This window comes from Bacillus rossius, chromosome 6 (assembly GCF_032445375.1).
Source record: "Bacillus rossius redtenbacheri isolate Brsri chromosome 6, Brsri_v3, whole genome shotgun sequence".
NCBI classification, from domain to species: domain Eukaryota; kingdom Metazoa; phylum Arthropoda; class Insecta; order Phasmatodea; family Bacillidae; genus Bacillus; species Bacillus rossius.
In genome coordinates, this window is record NC_086334.1 from 11,640,018 (window position 1) to 11,657,707 (window position 17,690).

The 17,690-nt window shown below is 41.7% G+C and overlaps 1 protein-coding gene across 1 annotated transcript; it reads left to right on the forward strand.

Annotated features, from left to right (window-relative positions):
* The first annotated feature begins 2,061 nt into the window (after positions 1 to 2,061).
* LOC134532646 (growth arrest-specific protein 1-like) lies at positions 2,062 to 17,261 on the forward strand. The gene is made up of 4 exons (XM_063369296.1): positions 2,062 to 2,188; positions 9,244 to 9,486; positions 13,238 to 13,704; positions 16,600 to 17,261. The coding sequence occupies exons 2-3, from the start codon at positions 9,247 to 9,249 to the stop codon at positions 13,697 to 13,699; spliced, it is 702 nt and encodes a 233-aa protein (XP_063225366.1). The 5' UTR covers positions 2,062 to 2,188; positions 9,244 to 9,246; the 3' UTR covers positions 13,700 to 13,704; positions 16,600 to 17,261.
* Positions 17,262 to 17,690: the final 429 nt, after the last annotated feature.

The following is a 17,690-nucleotide window of genomic DNA, read 5'->3' on the forward strand; positions in this document are numbered from 1 at the left end:
TTATTTTTTTTGATCCAGAGCCGTTCTCGGCTTGGCGTATATCCCGGGACACGCGCGCATGCGCGAGGCCGTGGAAGCCAGTGGGAGGCGCGCGCCGACTGGAATGTGTGGTAGTGACCGTCGCCGTACTGAACCAGCTGTCGGCACTCGACCAGAGACATCGCCGCGTCGCGACGGCAGAGCCCCTTCATCCGTGCCGACGTGGTGCGGCGAGATCACAAGGAGCAAGTATCAACAAGAGCGCGACCCACGGCTCGGCGACAACAAACAGTCGCGGCCTCTGTGCAAACACTCGCGCGTGGCAGCTACTACCCGGGCTGAAGCATCTCGACCTCTCCGTAAACTCCAGCCACTTGATGCGGCGCGGCGGGGGAAAACGTGGATCACACGATACGTCGATTAAGACTCTGTATCGTCCTCGAAGGTTCAGGTCAGCGAGTACAAAAATCTGCGTCAACAATTTCAACATAAACATGTGCATAGCAGGCCATGCACACTTGAAATATTACTGTTAATTTCAACCAGTGAAATATCGCGATGTATCCGACATCTGTTGGCAGCGTCAGTAAGTAACTACTAGGGTAACTACCAAATGATTATCCCGTGACATCTGACCAGCAATTTGTGAGCATAGTTTTAAACATATAACTAAATAAGGGTTATATAAAATTTTTAGTTAACCAATCTAACCATGACACTTTATTTTTATTTACAATGTTTTGCTAGTGACTTATCAGTAATATCATTGATCAAATTTTAAAGCAATAATTATAACTGAGCATTGTAATATCTCGACACTTTTTGCTACTGTATGATTGTTAAGAGTTCTTTAGTCCCGGTAAGATGGCTTCCTACCGTACTCTCATTAGTTGTTGGGTCTTGCGTCTTTAACAGAAATAAAATATGTTCATTTCCCTTCTATCTGCACGAACTGTCTCCCATCCACACGACCGTTGCATGCGCTATTGTGAATCAGTAGATTCGAAAACATGGCGGTCAAATCTTATGCGGACGACCTGCCACTGCTGTTACTGTTATTATTATTATTATTATTATTATTATTATTATTATTATTATTATTATTATTATTATTATTATTATTATTTTAATTGCGCACCACGCTCAAGGCTTTGCGACAGAATGCAGCAATGTGTCGGATGGCGCTTCAAAAGATCTCAAGGGGGGAAGAAAATCAAATTTATGTTATCTTTGTAACATGCTAACATTTCTTAAATGTAACAAGCTCGAGAATTTGAATCAAGTGCCATCATAATTATCATTTGTTTAAATTAACTAAAATTCTCAGCACATAACAAGTCACACCTAGAAATAATTACTTAAATAATTATGTATATGAAAAGTTATGACTACACTATAAAATTTACTTATCAGAAAAAAAAATCACAAAATTATGAACACTTAAGACCCCGCCAACCCAGTGAGCAGAGCTTCAGGAAAAACAAAGCGATTTGGAAACTACTCGAGATATCGGAGTGGAGTCTGTTTACGAACATCATTAATAATTCGCTAAGGGCCGAAAAGCACTTTTTATATCTGATTGAATTTTTAAACAGGCGTGTTTTTAAAGTAATTTTTGGGCATAAAAACAACCGGTACAGATTCTTGAAAGCACTCAAGGGATTTTCTTTACGCATTTATCTTCATTTCTCCGCTATATAATGTAACGGTCACATCTAAGATTTGACAGTTGTTCTATGGATGACGAGAAGACTGCGCGTCAGTTCACAGCCTTTGCGCCTAGAGGCGATGCCGCGCTAGAAGCCACCAGCGAGCGTCGCCTCACTGACACGGATACACCCCTGACTAGAAACCCCACATGGCTGAATTCGACAGTCGTTGACCCGGGAGCCACGGCTGATTGCTCTCTCCGTGGCCTGGACGTGGCAGCAGCGCTCTGTCCGGGGGAGGGGAGAGCTGGCAACGCCGCTGAGGGGCGATGAAGAAGGACTCTGAGAGAGACGGTTGGGGGGAGGGGCGGACAAGGGAGGAGGAGCGGAGGAACGAGCCGCCTGTCATCTCGTGCCGGCCACAACTCAATCCAAACGGCAGCCGGCCGCCAAGGAGCGTGGATGTGCGTGTTGGTGCGTGCTGTTGCGCGTCGTAGTTGTGCGGAGTTGCGAGCTGCCGTCTGCTGTGCGACATGTGACACGACCAGAGGCCGCAACAGGTGAGGACTGTCAGCCATTCAGTAGTTCTATTGCTGCAGTCGACACTGTCAGACCGGATGTTTTCATTCTGATCCATCTCATTTCGTTCATTGACTAGAATGTTTTGCGTTGGTTACTTGTTGTACACGTATATACATAATTTTTTTTTTCCTCGCCAACGTTGTTGTTCGCGTGCACACCTAGTCAAGTTAACAACACACAGTAAATAACCCAGCGCAAGTGACTTAATTTTGAGGCCTGCGCTATTAAGGGGCCCGCCTCGTCAGGGGTGTATGTGTGTTAGTGAGGCGGGATGATAAGCGCGACGCTCGCTGGTGCTTCCAGCGCGGTATAGCCTCTAAGCGCAAGTCTCTGAACTGGCGCGTATTCGTCTCGTCGTCACAGGATAACTGTGAAATTTGAGCGGTGACCGTAACATTATATGGCGGATAAATGAAGATAAAGGTGTTATGCAAGCCCCTTAAGTGCTTTCAAGAATCTGTACTGATTGTTTTATGCCTAAAAATTACTCTGAAAACACGCGTTTTAGGCATTTTAACGCTTCTAAAAATACAGTTTAAAAACTTAATCCGAAATTAAAAGTACTTTTCGGTCCTCAGCGAACTCTTAAATGCTATTCGTAAATAGGCCCCACTGGGATATCTTGAGTAGTTGTGAAATCGCGTTGTTTTTCCTGAAGCTCTGCACACCGTATGTGTGCCCAGGTAGGCGGGCCCCTTAAAGCCGAGAAGGAGAAACATTTTAGGCGTCAAAATCCGTAACAAATTGTCAACCTCTCTCTCCGTTAGGTGCTTATTTTCTGTGATATCCGGCACGATACTTGTGATTTTGAAATACGTAATAATTTATGGATTTTTTGGCGTTTGCCTAGTGTAGTGTAACATTATCACTTCAGTTCCGAGTGTTTTTTGAAGCAAGAATAAAAATTACGCTGTAAAAGCAAATACTGGGCAGTAAGTAAATTAAAGCCTACAGTACAATTTCGTACTATTGTATTAAACGTTGTTTTTGATTTATAGTGTTTCTCATATTTAGATATAGTTTCCTTTTCATCAAATATTTTTTTCTAGAGTTATAAAAATGCCAAGAGAAAAAAAATAATTATAATGTTTTGTGGAAAATGTTATCCACTGCATAGCCGTTTTAAAAACTCGATAAGGAATGGCAAGGCAGGATAAAATATTGCATTTCATTTGGATTCTGTTTTGAAAATACATTTTTGGTTTCTTTTTCTTTTTTTAATACAATAGATTTTGGCATAGGTAAGCTACAAATATTTTCGTAACCTTCATAAAATATAAATTGTAATTTTTTTTTAACCTAAATTGATTTTAATGTGCTATGTGTACTATTGTGAGTATTTCTAACGAAGAAGATATCAAAATATTACAATTATAATTTAAACAGACATTATTTGATAAAACAATATGAGCACACACATTTTATCAAAATATCAATGAAAATTTTGAACACTATTTTAACGAAATTGTGCTATCGTTAAAATTTATTTTTTATTTATTTTTGGACTTTCTTATAGATGTGTTGGTTAGAAAAAGTGTTTGAAGCAACTAAATTACATAAATAATAAGATCATTGAATTCCTATAAGGGGTGGTGATTTTGTATTGTTTTAGCTCTAGAAAATACAGTTCAGTTATATATTAAAATAAGTTTTGTCAATATTTAATTTTATGCAAATAGATAGATATTCTATAGTCCACCTACTTGCGCTAATGCGTTGGCAATAACTAGTGGCTACTGCTATGCGTTATTAAAGGGAGTATCTCGAAGAAAAACAAACTTAAATTTGACACAGGATTATTACTTCCTAAAAGGGTTCAAAGCGAAAAGAAAAAAGAAGAAGAAAAAAACAATCTCATTTTAATAAAAATGATCAAGATTAGTTTTTCGATACCTTGGCTCTTTGCCTCCAAGCTAGTACAAGTGTAACGCCCGATTGGTAAAGCAATATTTTTCCAAAAATTAAAATTAAATTGAAAATCACTTCTACCGAAATACCACGTCTAGGTGTCAACCAGGTAAACCAACACAGTAGAGTTACTGAATATTTAGAGGTTATAATTAAGCTTAAAAATCTTGTCTAATGCTATCTTTTTTTTATAATTTATTATTACTAAAAAAAATTGTTTTCAAAAGCATATAAAAATCATCAAATGGTGATGAGCCAAATTTTTCATAGCCAGAATTATCCACACAGAACTACTTACTTGAAAGATTGAAATGTTGGGACACATTGGGGGACTCAACTACCCAAGTACAAACAATGGGCGCGCTGTGCCAAAAACATATCATCACACATTATTATCACTACACAAATAGAGGATAGTAACAGAATCTAGCTAACATCATGGGTTTCGCGTGTCACTCGCAGTTTTCAAAATGGCCTCCGCTATTCACTGTGAGTAATCAATTACAAAAGATTCCTCACATTTCAAAATTATTGGCGCAGAGATAGCATGGCAAAACAACATTATAATAGTACTGCGACGTAAAAAAGACATAATTTCAAAAAACAAAACCGAAGTGCCTTCATGAATACTTAGGCTCACAAGGGAAAACTCCAGAACTGATTAGCTGGAATCACGTAACATTTAAACATCGAAATTGCCCGTGCCGTAAAATATAAAAAATGGGCCAAAATGAAAACGGGCAATATTATCACAATACACATACACTTGAATTGGCTTGCCAAAATTAACGAAAAAATTGCAAACAAACTTACTGATCCTTAAAACATAATAATTTTAACATGAAATAGCGTAAAAAAAATGCATTAAACGACAGCCACCTGAGAATTACTATTATTTGTAGCAACGTGTGTGTTTCCAATACTGGACGTGTCTAATCCGCGATGTGCCCGCAAAGTTATACACCGACTTAGAGCGCTTCAACCCTGCGAGTTAGAAGTTACTTCCACGTGGTCCGGAAGTGTTTGTGCTCCGAGCGAGGCTCTAATGGATCCATCTAGAAGCTAAGAACCGCTGGGAGGGGGGGGGGGGGGGTATGTGTACCGCCTCGGCTGCAGTAAGGAGGGAGCTGAAGGCTTCGCTGACCCCCACCAGCGAGACCAACACGCCACGCCTCTGCCCGCCTGCCTGTGACGTCATGCTGCACGCGGTCCCGCCAACTGGACGCGAATTAACCCTTTGAGGCACACAGAAATATATTTAAAATAAATTAGAATCTATTGTGTAACTTTTAGCAGACGTGGCGGAAGGAAAAAATTAAAGCAGCCGCAATGTTGCTTGTTCTTGTTAGGATCGCCAGATAGCAGCACAAGGCTTACTCACGCGAGGTATTTTGGCAATACCGCTGAAACATTGCGAATAGTAACATTTTTTCAAAGTGGTATCATAGAAATACCACTACAAAACAAAGGGTTTCAAAAGAAAGCCGCAACCCGCTTTGCCAATGCGCGATGCACCGACTCCGCGACCCGCGCTGCAGCGCCCAGGGGCGCGAGGCAGGCGACTAGGCGTGGTCCCCAGCCACACCCGGTGCAGCTGCCACGCTTGTGGCTCGCACGCAGCTGCTCCGCCGTCCACGACCCAACACACGTGGCGAACAACCAACCAGGACGAGTTCCGCACTCGCTCCCGACCGTCTCTGCGAGTAGCGAGAACCTCGGCAGGACTCCCAGTTGCCGATTGTGAACGAACTCTTTAACAACCAAAAATATGGTTTTAAAGTGTTCCCAACAAACCGAACACGCCTTTACAATTACAGCCACGAGTACAACTCGCTCCGTCGCATGTAGTACGGAGTACGAGTACCGCCATGTCATCCATGCGACGCAACACACCGGCAGTCGTCAGTTCACAGCAAGGGGGAAACATTGTAATCGCACGGGCATAACAGTTCCAACACCCACTTGGAGTAGGCCGCGCCACGTGCGCCTCTTCAGTCCTCTGGCTCCAAGTCCGACCCGACTCGTCACCCGCGCATGATCACTACCAAGACTCCCAACAGCGTCTTGTGTAATCACGGTCTCTCGCTCCGGGAGCGTGGCACCTTACCACTGCAGACCAAGGCTTCCGCGTCGAAGTGTGACGCGTTCGGGCAGCATGACGTCACAGGCAGGCGGGCAGAGGCGTGGCGTGTTGGTCTCGCTGGTGGGGGTCAGCGAAGCCTTCAGCTCCCTCCTTACTGCAGCCGAGGCGGTACACATACCCCCCCCCCCTTCCCAGCGGTTCGTAGCTTCTAGATGGATCCATTAGAGCCTCGCTCGGAGCACAAACACTTCCGGACCACGTGGAAGTAACTTCTAACTCGCAGGGTTGAAGCGCTCTAAGTCGGTGTATAACTTTGCGGGCACATCGCGGATTAGACACGTCCAGTATTGGAAACACACACGTTTGGCTAGTGTTTCGTTCCGGTGTCATTGGACAGCGGTAACAAACAAATATAATTAATAATTAATACTATACCTTGAAATAAGTTAATACAAATATATTATTTATGATATGTTAAAAATTATTATCTTACGCTGGGCCCGAGCAGAAATAAAAATTGAATTTTTCTTGAAAAAAAAAATACATTTAGGATTAGAATGCATTTTTAACTAGGTACTCTCATTTATTTTCAAAAAAATTTAAGTCTCTGGTATCGATAGTCGCGTATATTTTAAAATAAACCCTTTTCAACTTACGTCGGAAATGAAGCAGTCTTTTTTTGTTTGTTATTTACAAAGTCCATTTATAATACTGACTCCACTTGAACTATTCGCCGAATCGCCCAAAGAATAAATCCAAAAAATTGCGATATTGTAGAAAGTTTTAAGCCATTTAAAACCACTTAACTCAAAGGTTGGATCCTACTTTTAACAAAAATAGTTAACTTAATTTAATAAAAACGTAGAACCAACAAACTTAAAACTAATCATACACAGTAAAATATTAACGGCCAAATATGACTGCTACAATGGTCACAACATTCCCCCTTCCCGCCAAAGAGTTTGGTCAACAGCCTAAAAAAATTAACCAAATGGAAATTAGCTTGTACTAAACAGCAACAAATTCCTCATCAAGAACAGAAAGGGAAGAATAGTTGAAAACTACAAAACTCTATAAAAAAAATTGGTTGTCTGTAAAGTCGGTTTACGGACGATAGTTTAACGTGACAACGTTATAACAAAACATTGATGAAATGGTTGATCCAGAAGAAAAAATGAAATATCATATTCGGCCTGAGACTGAGCCGTAATAGGTTTTTGCAACCAAACCATTTAGGCATTAAAAATATTATATTCTTTGAGGAAGAAATTTTTTAAAAATTTTTCTATCTTTTGTATGATAAAATCTACCTCTGCATACTTTTATGAATAAAATTGAATCATTTTTATTGAATTATCACTATTTTGTATGGATACAAAGAAGTAGTGAAATGAAATCTACAATTTAATTAATAAATATACTTTTATTTGCATTTATTAATTCAAATATATTTATTATTTTTGAAGTGTCGTGCGCGCCGTATTTATTTTTACAAGTACAAAAAAAATTCAGCCGCCGGGATTTGACCAGTCAACCTATCGATTGGTAGTCAGCGATGCTAACTGCATAGCCACGAGGCCATATTGGAATTAATTGTTTCAGATGTTATAAATTAATAATATTCCACTCACGATATTTGTTTGAATTTCTTTTAACTAGAATATTCTCTGTTGGACTCGAAATATTTACACGCTCGTGGGCTCATAACTATAATACGGTGTGTGATTAGGTTGATCAAATAAGAACTCATGACAAATAATTATCAATGTCAAACTAAAGCATGAAAAGTATCATACCAGCAATAAATATTTAGTTACACAGCTAAAAAAATACTCATACAACACTGTTTAAATATACTGATTTACACTAGTAATTAAAATAATACGTAATTGTAAGAACGCCATTTCCTTGCGAATATACTCCCGTGGCGCGGTGCACAACAATAACCTCGAACCCCGCTATGTTGTCGTCTGCCCGAAGCCGTGTGTGGCGACATGCGCAGGCGTGATCCAACCGGCGCGACCCGCCTATCCCTGCAGCATGGCGCGGTGAAACCTGAGCAGTACGCCGCCACGTGTCGGCCGAGTTCTCTGTACCGTCCGCAACATACCAGAGAGATGCCACGCATGCGTAGTGAGTGCAGCCGTCGCGTTTTGGCCCAGCGGGGCTCTAATGAATTACACACATGTGTCCTGACATTTACTGACCCTTAGATTAAAATATATTCAGTGAGCAGCCTCACTATTGAATAATAGGTGTCTGACCATGTGCCTGACCACGTCCTGCGGCGCAAATATGCAACATTGGACTAGCCGATGATTGACATGCTCAGGCTGGCAGCACAATGAGTCGACACACACGACCGCGGCAACTGGGGCAACCTGGGCGCTGCGGTCGTATAGTTATAATATAATACTTCAACTATTCGGCTGGCTGGCAGCCTGGCGGGAAACGACTAAAGTCGCCCCCAAAACAACCAGTGCCACCAAAACCAAATGCGGACAAAATGTCCAAGCTCCCGCACATTTGCATAGTAGCATTTCTACTCTGTCCAACTCTTCTTCCAGAACCATCCTTCTGTTCCTGTAACCAACCTGCTTGTAATTAATGCATGAAATTTTGCATCCCGCATGTCAGTGCCCAGGGTTTTCCCTGTGTCTATGCAGGTTTTACCTGGGCCCATCTTATCTAGTTATAGTCTAGAATAGTCAGTGAGGGGAGTTAGTCATGGCTAAAACGTTGCCATGGCTGGCCAATCCCCTCCTAGCACATGATGCATGCTTCCTCTCCTGCATGGTTCATAACCTGCATGCTTAGAGCGTATAGGCTTCGGCCTGAGACGCACTTAGAGTCTTCCCTACCCAGACCCCTCCCAAATACACTTAGTAAATAGTTAGGTTAGGAAAAAAAAACGTGAGTGCAGCCAGCGTTCATCGATTTATTAGACGTCACGTCAAAAAAGCACTGGAGGAAAACCTAACATTGGCATGTGCAGCACGTGGCATGAAGGCGGTGTGACGGCAACTGTGTCCGTGTGCGCAGGTGATGTTCGCGCTGGTGTCGCTGGCGGCGTGCTTGTGGTCAGCGCTGCGGCCGGCCGCCGCCGTCTCGTGCGAGGAGGCCCGGCTGCGCTGCGCCTACCGCCGCGGCTGCGGCATGGCGCTCAGCAAGTACGTGGTGGGCTGCTCGGCCGTGCTGCACGGCGACTCCCCCCTCTGCCCCGAGGCGTGCCAGCTGGCGCTCATCGCGCTCACGTCGTCCGAGGAGGGCCAGCAGCTCATGACGGTGCGTCAGCACACCTCCCACACGAGACAGTCCGTCAGTGCTCGTGCATCAATAGGTGTTAGGCGATTTAGATATTCCGTAGACGTTTGTGTTATATTTTGATGGAAATCATGTATTTAAAATGTTTAACTTATTGACGTGACAACGTCTAATAAATCGATGAACGCAGGCTGCACGCACGAAAAAGGATGACTCATTGTCCCGTTACACGCTGTGTCCCGTTACGCTCATTGTACGCTTGCGCCGCATCTATCTCTCTTCCACTCGATTGGAACAACCATCTATTTGACTTTTTCGAGGCACATTAAACTTGAAACACTCCCATTCGTTTCTTACTTTTCCTATCATCGTCCTATCCTTAACAGAATAACACAGATTGGAACAAGTTAAATAGAAAACATGTATAAAAGTTATAGTTAAAATAATCTCTTCGTTAAAGTAATTTGAATTAATGGGTGCAAATAGAAGTAAATTTATCAATTAAATTGTAGATTTCATTTCACCCCTTCTTTGTATCCATACAAAATAGTGATAATTCAATAAAAATGATTTAATTTTATTCATAAAAGTATGCAATCATTTCTACAATGTTTTGTTATGACGTTGTCACGTTAAACTATCGTCCGTAAACTGACTTTACAGACAACCAATTTTTTTTAAAAGATATGTCCATACAAACTATATAGCCCTTTAGTAAAATGAAATAGTCTGCATTCCTCACTGTAGCGAAAAATTTTACAAACTGAAAAAATTATTTGACAATATACATGATCTAAAATAGTTAATGAAGTATGTAGTTTTCTTGCACCGGGCACGACTGTGTGGTGTTGGAAGGTATGTTGTGGCCAGGTCCAACATTGGCTCGGTGCACGGTAAGCAGTCCTGACACGATCTTTTTTTTTTTTTTTTTTTTTTTTTTTTTTCGCGTTAGCTAGTAATTTGTTAAGTACCCGCTGTGTTTGATTGGTTGCGTCCACCAGCAAAAAAAAAAAAAAAAAAAAAATGTTTTGGTAAGTAAAGTAGTTCTTTCTTGTCAAGTTCAGTAAGCGTATACTAGACTTCCCAAATGCCAAAAAGGCAGACATTGTTTTTTTTTTCTTTCGTAGCTCATTTAACAACGTTGCATATCATTCTCCTCATCACTAGAAAATTTCCACACATAGACACACACACAACACAACAAAAATACGTACTACTACGGAATCCGAGCTTATGTTTTACAACGGCACATTTGCGTTTCATATTATGATTCGTGGTGTTAGTAAAGTATTAAAATGTAAAAAAAAAATAGTTTTTATCATTTAAATTACAAAGAAAAAAGTTTATATACTTCGAAGTACGTAGGAACTATTTCCCTAAATCCATTTCGTTTTACTGAAGGAAGTTAACACGTAACGTCCGTACTAACGGCGATAGTTGTTTGCTCCGAAGGGTCTGAGACCTCACCACTCCTTGAGAATGGGAGGGCGATCCCTAGCCTGCCCCCGTCCTTCTTCGCGGGACCTTACAGTCGCCGGTCCTTTCTTCACTTGACGGTGATTTATTGGCTTGGCCTGCTCCGCGTAGCCGATGGTACCAGCTGTCGGCCGTGTCTGTGGACTGGAGCCAAGCCAGCTCGCAACTGGTGCTGAACCGTTCTGGATCCACATTCACATCCACAACTCGGCTTGGTTTTACACACAAATCAAATCAAGTCGGTTATAACGAAGTAATGATACCAAAAACAATTCAGCGAAAGAAAAAAAAACAGAAGAGGCAATATAAGTTAAATGCACTGTAATTGTATGCTTATTTCGATAAACAATGGTGAAGTAGAATAAGAATGCTGGAATGGTTCCTTTACTATAGGCCATGGCCTGTGCATGTTGTAAGTCATTATTGTGAGTTGTCTCTGATGACCTCACTGTCTACACGTTAAACTCTATAGTAGTATATATCGAGGGATGCGAGCCCTGGAGTCTTGAGTGTGGAGCTGAAGACGGGGTCCGCCATCTCTTGTAACGCCATTGCTGCCATTTTGGATCACCTGCAACCTTAATCTTCAAAATTGATTTAAAATTAGCCGAAGTTGACTAAGTTAATATATATACACTATACACACACACACACACACACACACACACTAGCGGACCCGACAGACGTTCTGTTCAAACGTTTTATATCAAAAAATTATAATTTTTTTTTTAAATAAACGATAAATAATAATGCTGAGTAATTTTTAGCCTTAAAAATATCCGTAAAATCACTTCGCTTCATATAAATTGATTTACAATAAAAAAAAGCCGGAGTCCTGGAATCCGGAGTCCTGGGGATAAAACTAAACATAACTTCATAATGACATATAATGTAAAATCTATTCTACAACAAAACTTGCAAAAGTTAGTGACACAGTATAGGTAGGCTATATATTTAATTCTGTATTGGCGTAAACTAATTCTCAGTTCGAAATGTTTCACTGAAGACAGTGTCCAGCCAGATCCTTTTCTCGTTTAGTCTTTTTTTTATATAGGAAAATGTTCTCGATACTGTTTTTAACAGACAGCATGATCAGCATTGCCAATTTAGTCTTCAATGTAAGGAGTAGCATCTTAATCGGAGATATCGAGGTCAGCGACGTCGACAACCCTGGAAAGTTTCAACTTCACATACTGCTGTAACAGTGTAGAAACTACTCGCTTCCCGAGTGAGTGACCACCTGCTTGAACTTTATTAAATTATTCTTAAACCAAACCCGTGATCAAACCCGCTCACTCCGTCAAAAAGGATGTCATAAAATTTAAGATGTTAGCAAAATAGAAAAAAATTGACAAAATTGAAAAGTAAGGTTAGCAGAATTATAGTTACAATATTTATTTTTAACTTTCAAACTGACTAGAGCGTGGTAAATTTACATTCAATACAAAGTGGAAATAATGAGTATGAAGTTTTAGTAAATCTCTCTTTAACTTTATAAAAAGTCAGATAAGGAAGGCTAGAAGCGTGCATGCTTGATAAAATTGTACAAATTGATAGATTAAAAATTATATTAAAAACAAAGACCACAATAATAAATCTCACATGACCTTACATAATCTGCTATGTAAAATTTAACACTATTTTTTCTATGCCCGGACATTACAGTCAAAAGTTGAGAAAGTTCTACATATTTCCGTTAAAGCAATTTTTGTTGCCGGGCGCACACATGATTTCTAAGACAAATTTTAATGGAAAAGTTACGAAAATTTTGTAAAATTGTCCGAATATTCATGAGAGTATTTGGTGAATGTACGTTGCTTGTCCCTGTATGAGGGTCAAACGAAGGTGTGTCAGGTGTGATGATGACTTGAAGGCAGGGCCGGAACGTCCATACAGGCGAACTAGACAACCGCCTAGGGCGCCAAGTAGCTGGGGGCGGCGCAGCACGACACATAACAGCTCATATAATATGTTTAACGATTATTCAAACTAGATGAAAATGGATTTTTGTAACTGTTTGGAATGTTTATATTGATATAAGAAATTATTTAAAGTCCACGATGACCTGTTTATGATTTGTAATAAGAAAAACAGTAAAAAAAAAACACAAGTCTGCTTACATATGATTGTTGAAAAACTCTTAAGCTTACGTGATGTATTTTGAGGCAAGGAAAAAAAAAATTTGGGGGGTCCGGCGGGGGGGGGGGATTAAGGTTTTTCGCCTAGGGCGCCAATTTACCTTGCACCGGCCCTGCTTGAAGGAGGTCGGTGTATAATGCGTGTGTGGTTGTTGCAGTGCGACTGCTCGGACGACCTGTGCCACGACTCGAAGCAACGGGCGGAGATATGCCGACCGCAAGTGCTGGTCGCCACCCGCAATGAAACTGTGGTGAGCTGCCACGTGGCACAGTGGATCTGCGCCGCCGACGCGCTCTGCTCCACGGCGCTGGACTACTACCACCGCTTCTGCCGCCCCATGTTCCACGGCCGCAAGTGCACGCCGCGCTGCAACAACAGCATCTCCATCCTGCGGCGCCAGGAGAAGGCGGCCAAGCTGGGCAGCTGCCGCTGCGACGGCCGCGAGGAGTACGACTGCCCGCGCATCCAAGCCAACATGGCGCGCCTGTGCTTCCACCACGAGCAGCAGGCCGAGTCTCTGCCGCCGACGCCTGCGAGGACCGCCCAAGGAAGTGGTGCTCGCCCTTCGGCCACCATCTGGTCCGCGCTTCTGGTGCTGGTGTGCTGCCTCGTCACTTGACCCAGGTCAGTCTCAGCCTCCGCCTCCCATGGGAACCGCCCAAGGGATGGGAACTCTCCCTTCAGACATGGTCTTGTTCACACTGCTGGTGCTGGTGTGCTGCCTCGTCACTTGACCCAGGTCAGTCTCAGCCTCCGCCTCCCATGGGAACCGCCCAAGGGATGGGAACTCTCCCTTCAGACATGGTCTTGTTCACACTGCTGGTGCTGGCGTGCTGCCTCGTCACTTGACCCAGGTCAGTCTCAGCCTCCGCCTCCCATGGGAACCGCCCAAGGGATGGGAACTCTCCCTTCAGACATGGTCTTGTTCACACTGCTGGTGCTGGTGTGCTGCCTCGTCACTTGACCCAGGTCAGTCTCAGCCTCCGCCTCCCATGGGAACCGCCCAAGGGATGGGAACTCTCCCTTCAGACATGGTCTTGTTCACACTGCTGGTGCTGGTGTGCTGCCTCGTCACTTGACCCAGGTCAGTCTCAGCCTCCGCCTCCCATGGGAACCGCCCAAGGGATGGGAACTCTCCCTTCAGACATGGTCTTGTTCACACTGCTGGTGCTGGTGTGCTGCCTCGTCACTTGACCCAGGTCAGTCTCAGCCTCCGCCTCCCATGGGAACCGCCCAAGGGATGGGAACTCTCCCTTCAGACATGGTCTTGTTCACACTGCTGGTGCTGGTGTGCTGCCTCGTCACTTGACCCAGGTCAGTCTCAGCCTCCGCCTCCCATGGGAACCGCCCAAGGGATGGGAACTCTCCCTTCAGACATGGTCTTGTTCACACTGCTGGTGCTGGTGTGCTGCCTCGTCACTTGACCCAGGTCAGTCTCAGCCTCCGCCTCCCATGGGAACCGCCCAAGGGATGGGAACTCTCCCTTCAGACATGGTCTTGTTCACACTGCTGTTGCTGGTGTGCTGTCTTGCCACTTGACCCAGGACAGTTGCAGCTGCCAGATCTCATCGAGAACACCCCATGGGAGCAGGCGTTGAAAAGAACCTGGTTGGACACCTGGTTAAAAACAGCCTCCTAACATGTGCAGCACTAGATAATAACTGTATTAAATTTAACTGTCACATGTGAAGAATAGATAAATACTCATTCTGTTATGAGCTCAGAGTGGTTTAAAAGTGTTAGCAAAGCATACTAAATATTGGCTAGTAAAGGTGCTATGCATTTTAACTATGTCGTAGATTAAGTCAATAAAGATGTTATTACTTTTAAAAATGATCAAAAACAATCTGGATTTTATTCTCAGAAAAAATCGGCACACAAGTTTCTAGCACTATCAAAGATTGGTACACAAAGGGATTTAAAATTATTTGAAATACGAAAAAATCTGTATGTTTGCCTTCAACCATCATGAAATTGGTTAAATAAAACCGCTGTTATGCTATGTATAATAGTCAACTAGCTCCTAAAATAGTTAACATTTACTCTTGTATTTATTCCAAGCAGAGAATTATTATAGTATTTTGGCATGCGATACCAAGCGTACTGTAATATTTACAACATATTCCCGCACAAAAAACGTACCATTTAGCCATTAAAAGCTTGTTTACAAAATCCTGTTACAGAGCATAAATGAAAAGTTAACAAAGCTTAACATAATATTTACAGGTTTATGTTATGGAATCGAAAATCCAAAATCTCAAGGAGTAAATAAAATGGTAGAGGTTAGTAGTGGAAGAGGGGGAATCCTAGGACATGGGCTACTCTGGGGGGGAAGGGGTAATGATCAGTAAAGATAAATAGAGCCCCCTTGAGAGGGTAGGGAAGGGTACAGTGTTGTAATGGCATGTGGGTATTCAAACAAGATTTCTGCTGGTGGCCGCCATCTTGTTGACGTCCGCCATTTTGTTTCCGAAGACAGGTGTTTGTACAAAAATCCTGTTGGTGGCTGGGATTCGATCCAGGAGACGTGAGTACATCGAGGTTAGAAAGCCACTAGACTACAAGGTCATTTGAACAGTAAATAAATAAATAAGGACTATAAAGTGTGTCTATAAGGCTATAACTACTAGCTATGTTTAAATTTAAAAAAAAAAAAATGGTTGGTGCCATCTTTAATTCCACATCTCGCTCCCAGAGGATGCCACATTTAAAAATAGAGGACTCATCGTATTGTTGTCTGCTGGGACTCGTTCCTTTACATGCACAATATGCACAAGCAATGCGCTATATTCCCCGCCATCTTGTTGACATCTGCTAGGACTCATTCATGTATGCGCACAGAGCATACCAATAATCTCTCGCCATCTTGGATTGAAAAAAGATGCCATCTTGGATGGAGTGGCATAGTGCATCTAAGAATACGTTCCCTAATGTGCATTAGAAGCACACATAAGAAAAATATTGTTTTTGCACATATACCTATAGGGATAGAAGTAATTATAAATATATAGGCATCGTATTTGGCCCCATTTTTGGGTTGTATACTATAGATATATCTTAATAATGAAAATAGTTTTGGTAAGCATAGTTAAAATTAATTTTCCATATGCCTTATGTAGGACCTCTGTAGTACTAGTCATCCATTGTCTATAATGGTTAATCACATAGTGTTAGCTCTCCTGTAATAGGTAGACTCTATAAAAGTATTTGTGTTTAGGAATAAAAAATTACAAGTATGCATATTTCCAACATTCTATTCAGTTGCAGTGTACTGAAATATTAATAATTAATGTTATAGTGTTGTGTAGACAACCTCTTCTTGTTTGAAGTGGAGGAAATTAGTCCAGCTGGTTAGTCATAATGAACAGTGTCTCAGGTTGTATACTACAAATGGCTACCCCTAGCACAGCTGGTTGCACTTTATGACGTAAGTGATTGTGTGGCACCATGTATGAGTATGTTGTCTTGTTTTGAATGACTTGCCCCACTGGTAAGGAGTTAATGTGTTTTGTGTTTCAGGGCGGATACTTCAGCAGCGAAAACTGCACACTCGCACTTCTACCTCAAGCACCGCTGGCTGTCTTTACGACACTATGACACTCTGTGGCCACACGTATGTACCCTGTAGAGTGACTCGTCCCCCAGGTTTGTCGTAATGTGCAGTGTGTCTCGAGGCGAATGCTACAGTGGCGACAACAACCGCACATTCACCCATCTACCTCAAGCAGCGTTAGCTGCCCTCACACCACAAAGCATATTATATCAACCATAAAGATGGTAGCATCTGCCACATGTGATATTCAGTACTTAGCTTGATTTTGTTTGGTCGGTAGCCAACGTTATAAATTAAGTAGATGTTTATATGGTCTCTTAAGGTTCGGTGTCACCTGTCACATACTTAGTGTTGATGATTTTAATTTTATTGATATTAGCTGATATTGTTCTGTAAATACAATTCGATAGCTGTCTTGATATTGTGGTTGGCTCATATTTTCAATCTGTTAAAAGCCTTTGGAAGTTATCATAATTATGAATACTTGGGTGACTCTTTCCCACTCTTTGACTATACTTAGTAAATATATGTAGAGAAAATTGAGATGAAACTGAAATAAGAATGCTATTGTGACAAATTTTCAGGAAAACCACTAAAATAATAGTTATGACAATAAAATTAAATAAAATGGAGCGTTATACCGGGCTTTAGACTTGGCAATCATTGCCTATAATGCATGCTATATACAAATGACAAGTCAAGCAAATGTGATCCTGAGTCATACCCCGTTTAGATAGTTTCAATTATTTCCAATTTTTTAAAATATGTTTATAATAAAATTAGATTTTTAAGAACTTATTGTGTGTATTGGTTTGCTAGGAATATTAAATATATACTTTATAATTGGAAGTAGATGCTACCAACCATCTGTCTGTACATATCTCAAGACCAGACTTTTAGCTTATTTTGTAAACTGTATTAGGTTTGGTTAGCGAAATAAAAAAAATTATCATTTTAAAAGTTTATCAAGGCTACTGTTTTTAATCAGATATATAACATTTGGTTTTAAATGTGAATAGTTTTTCAGTGCCTTAGTTTTTACACTGATGTTTTCTAC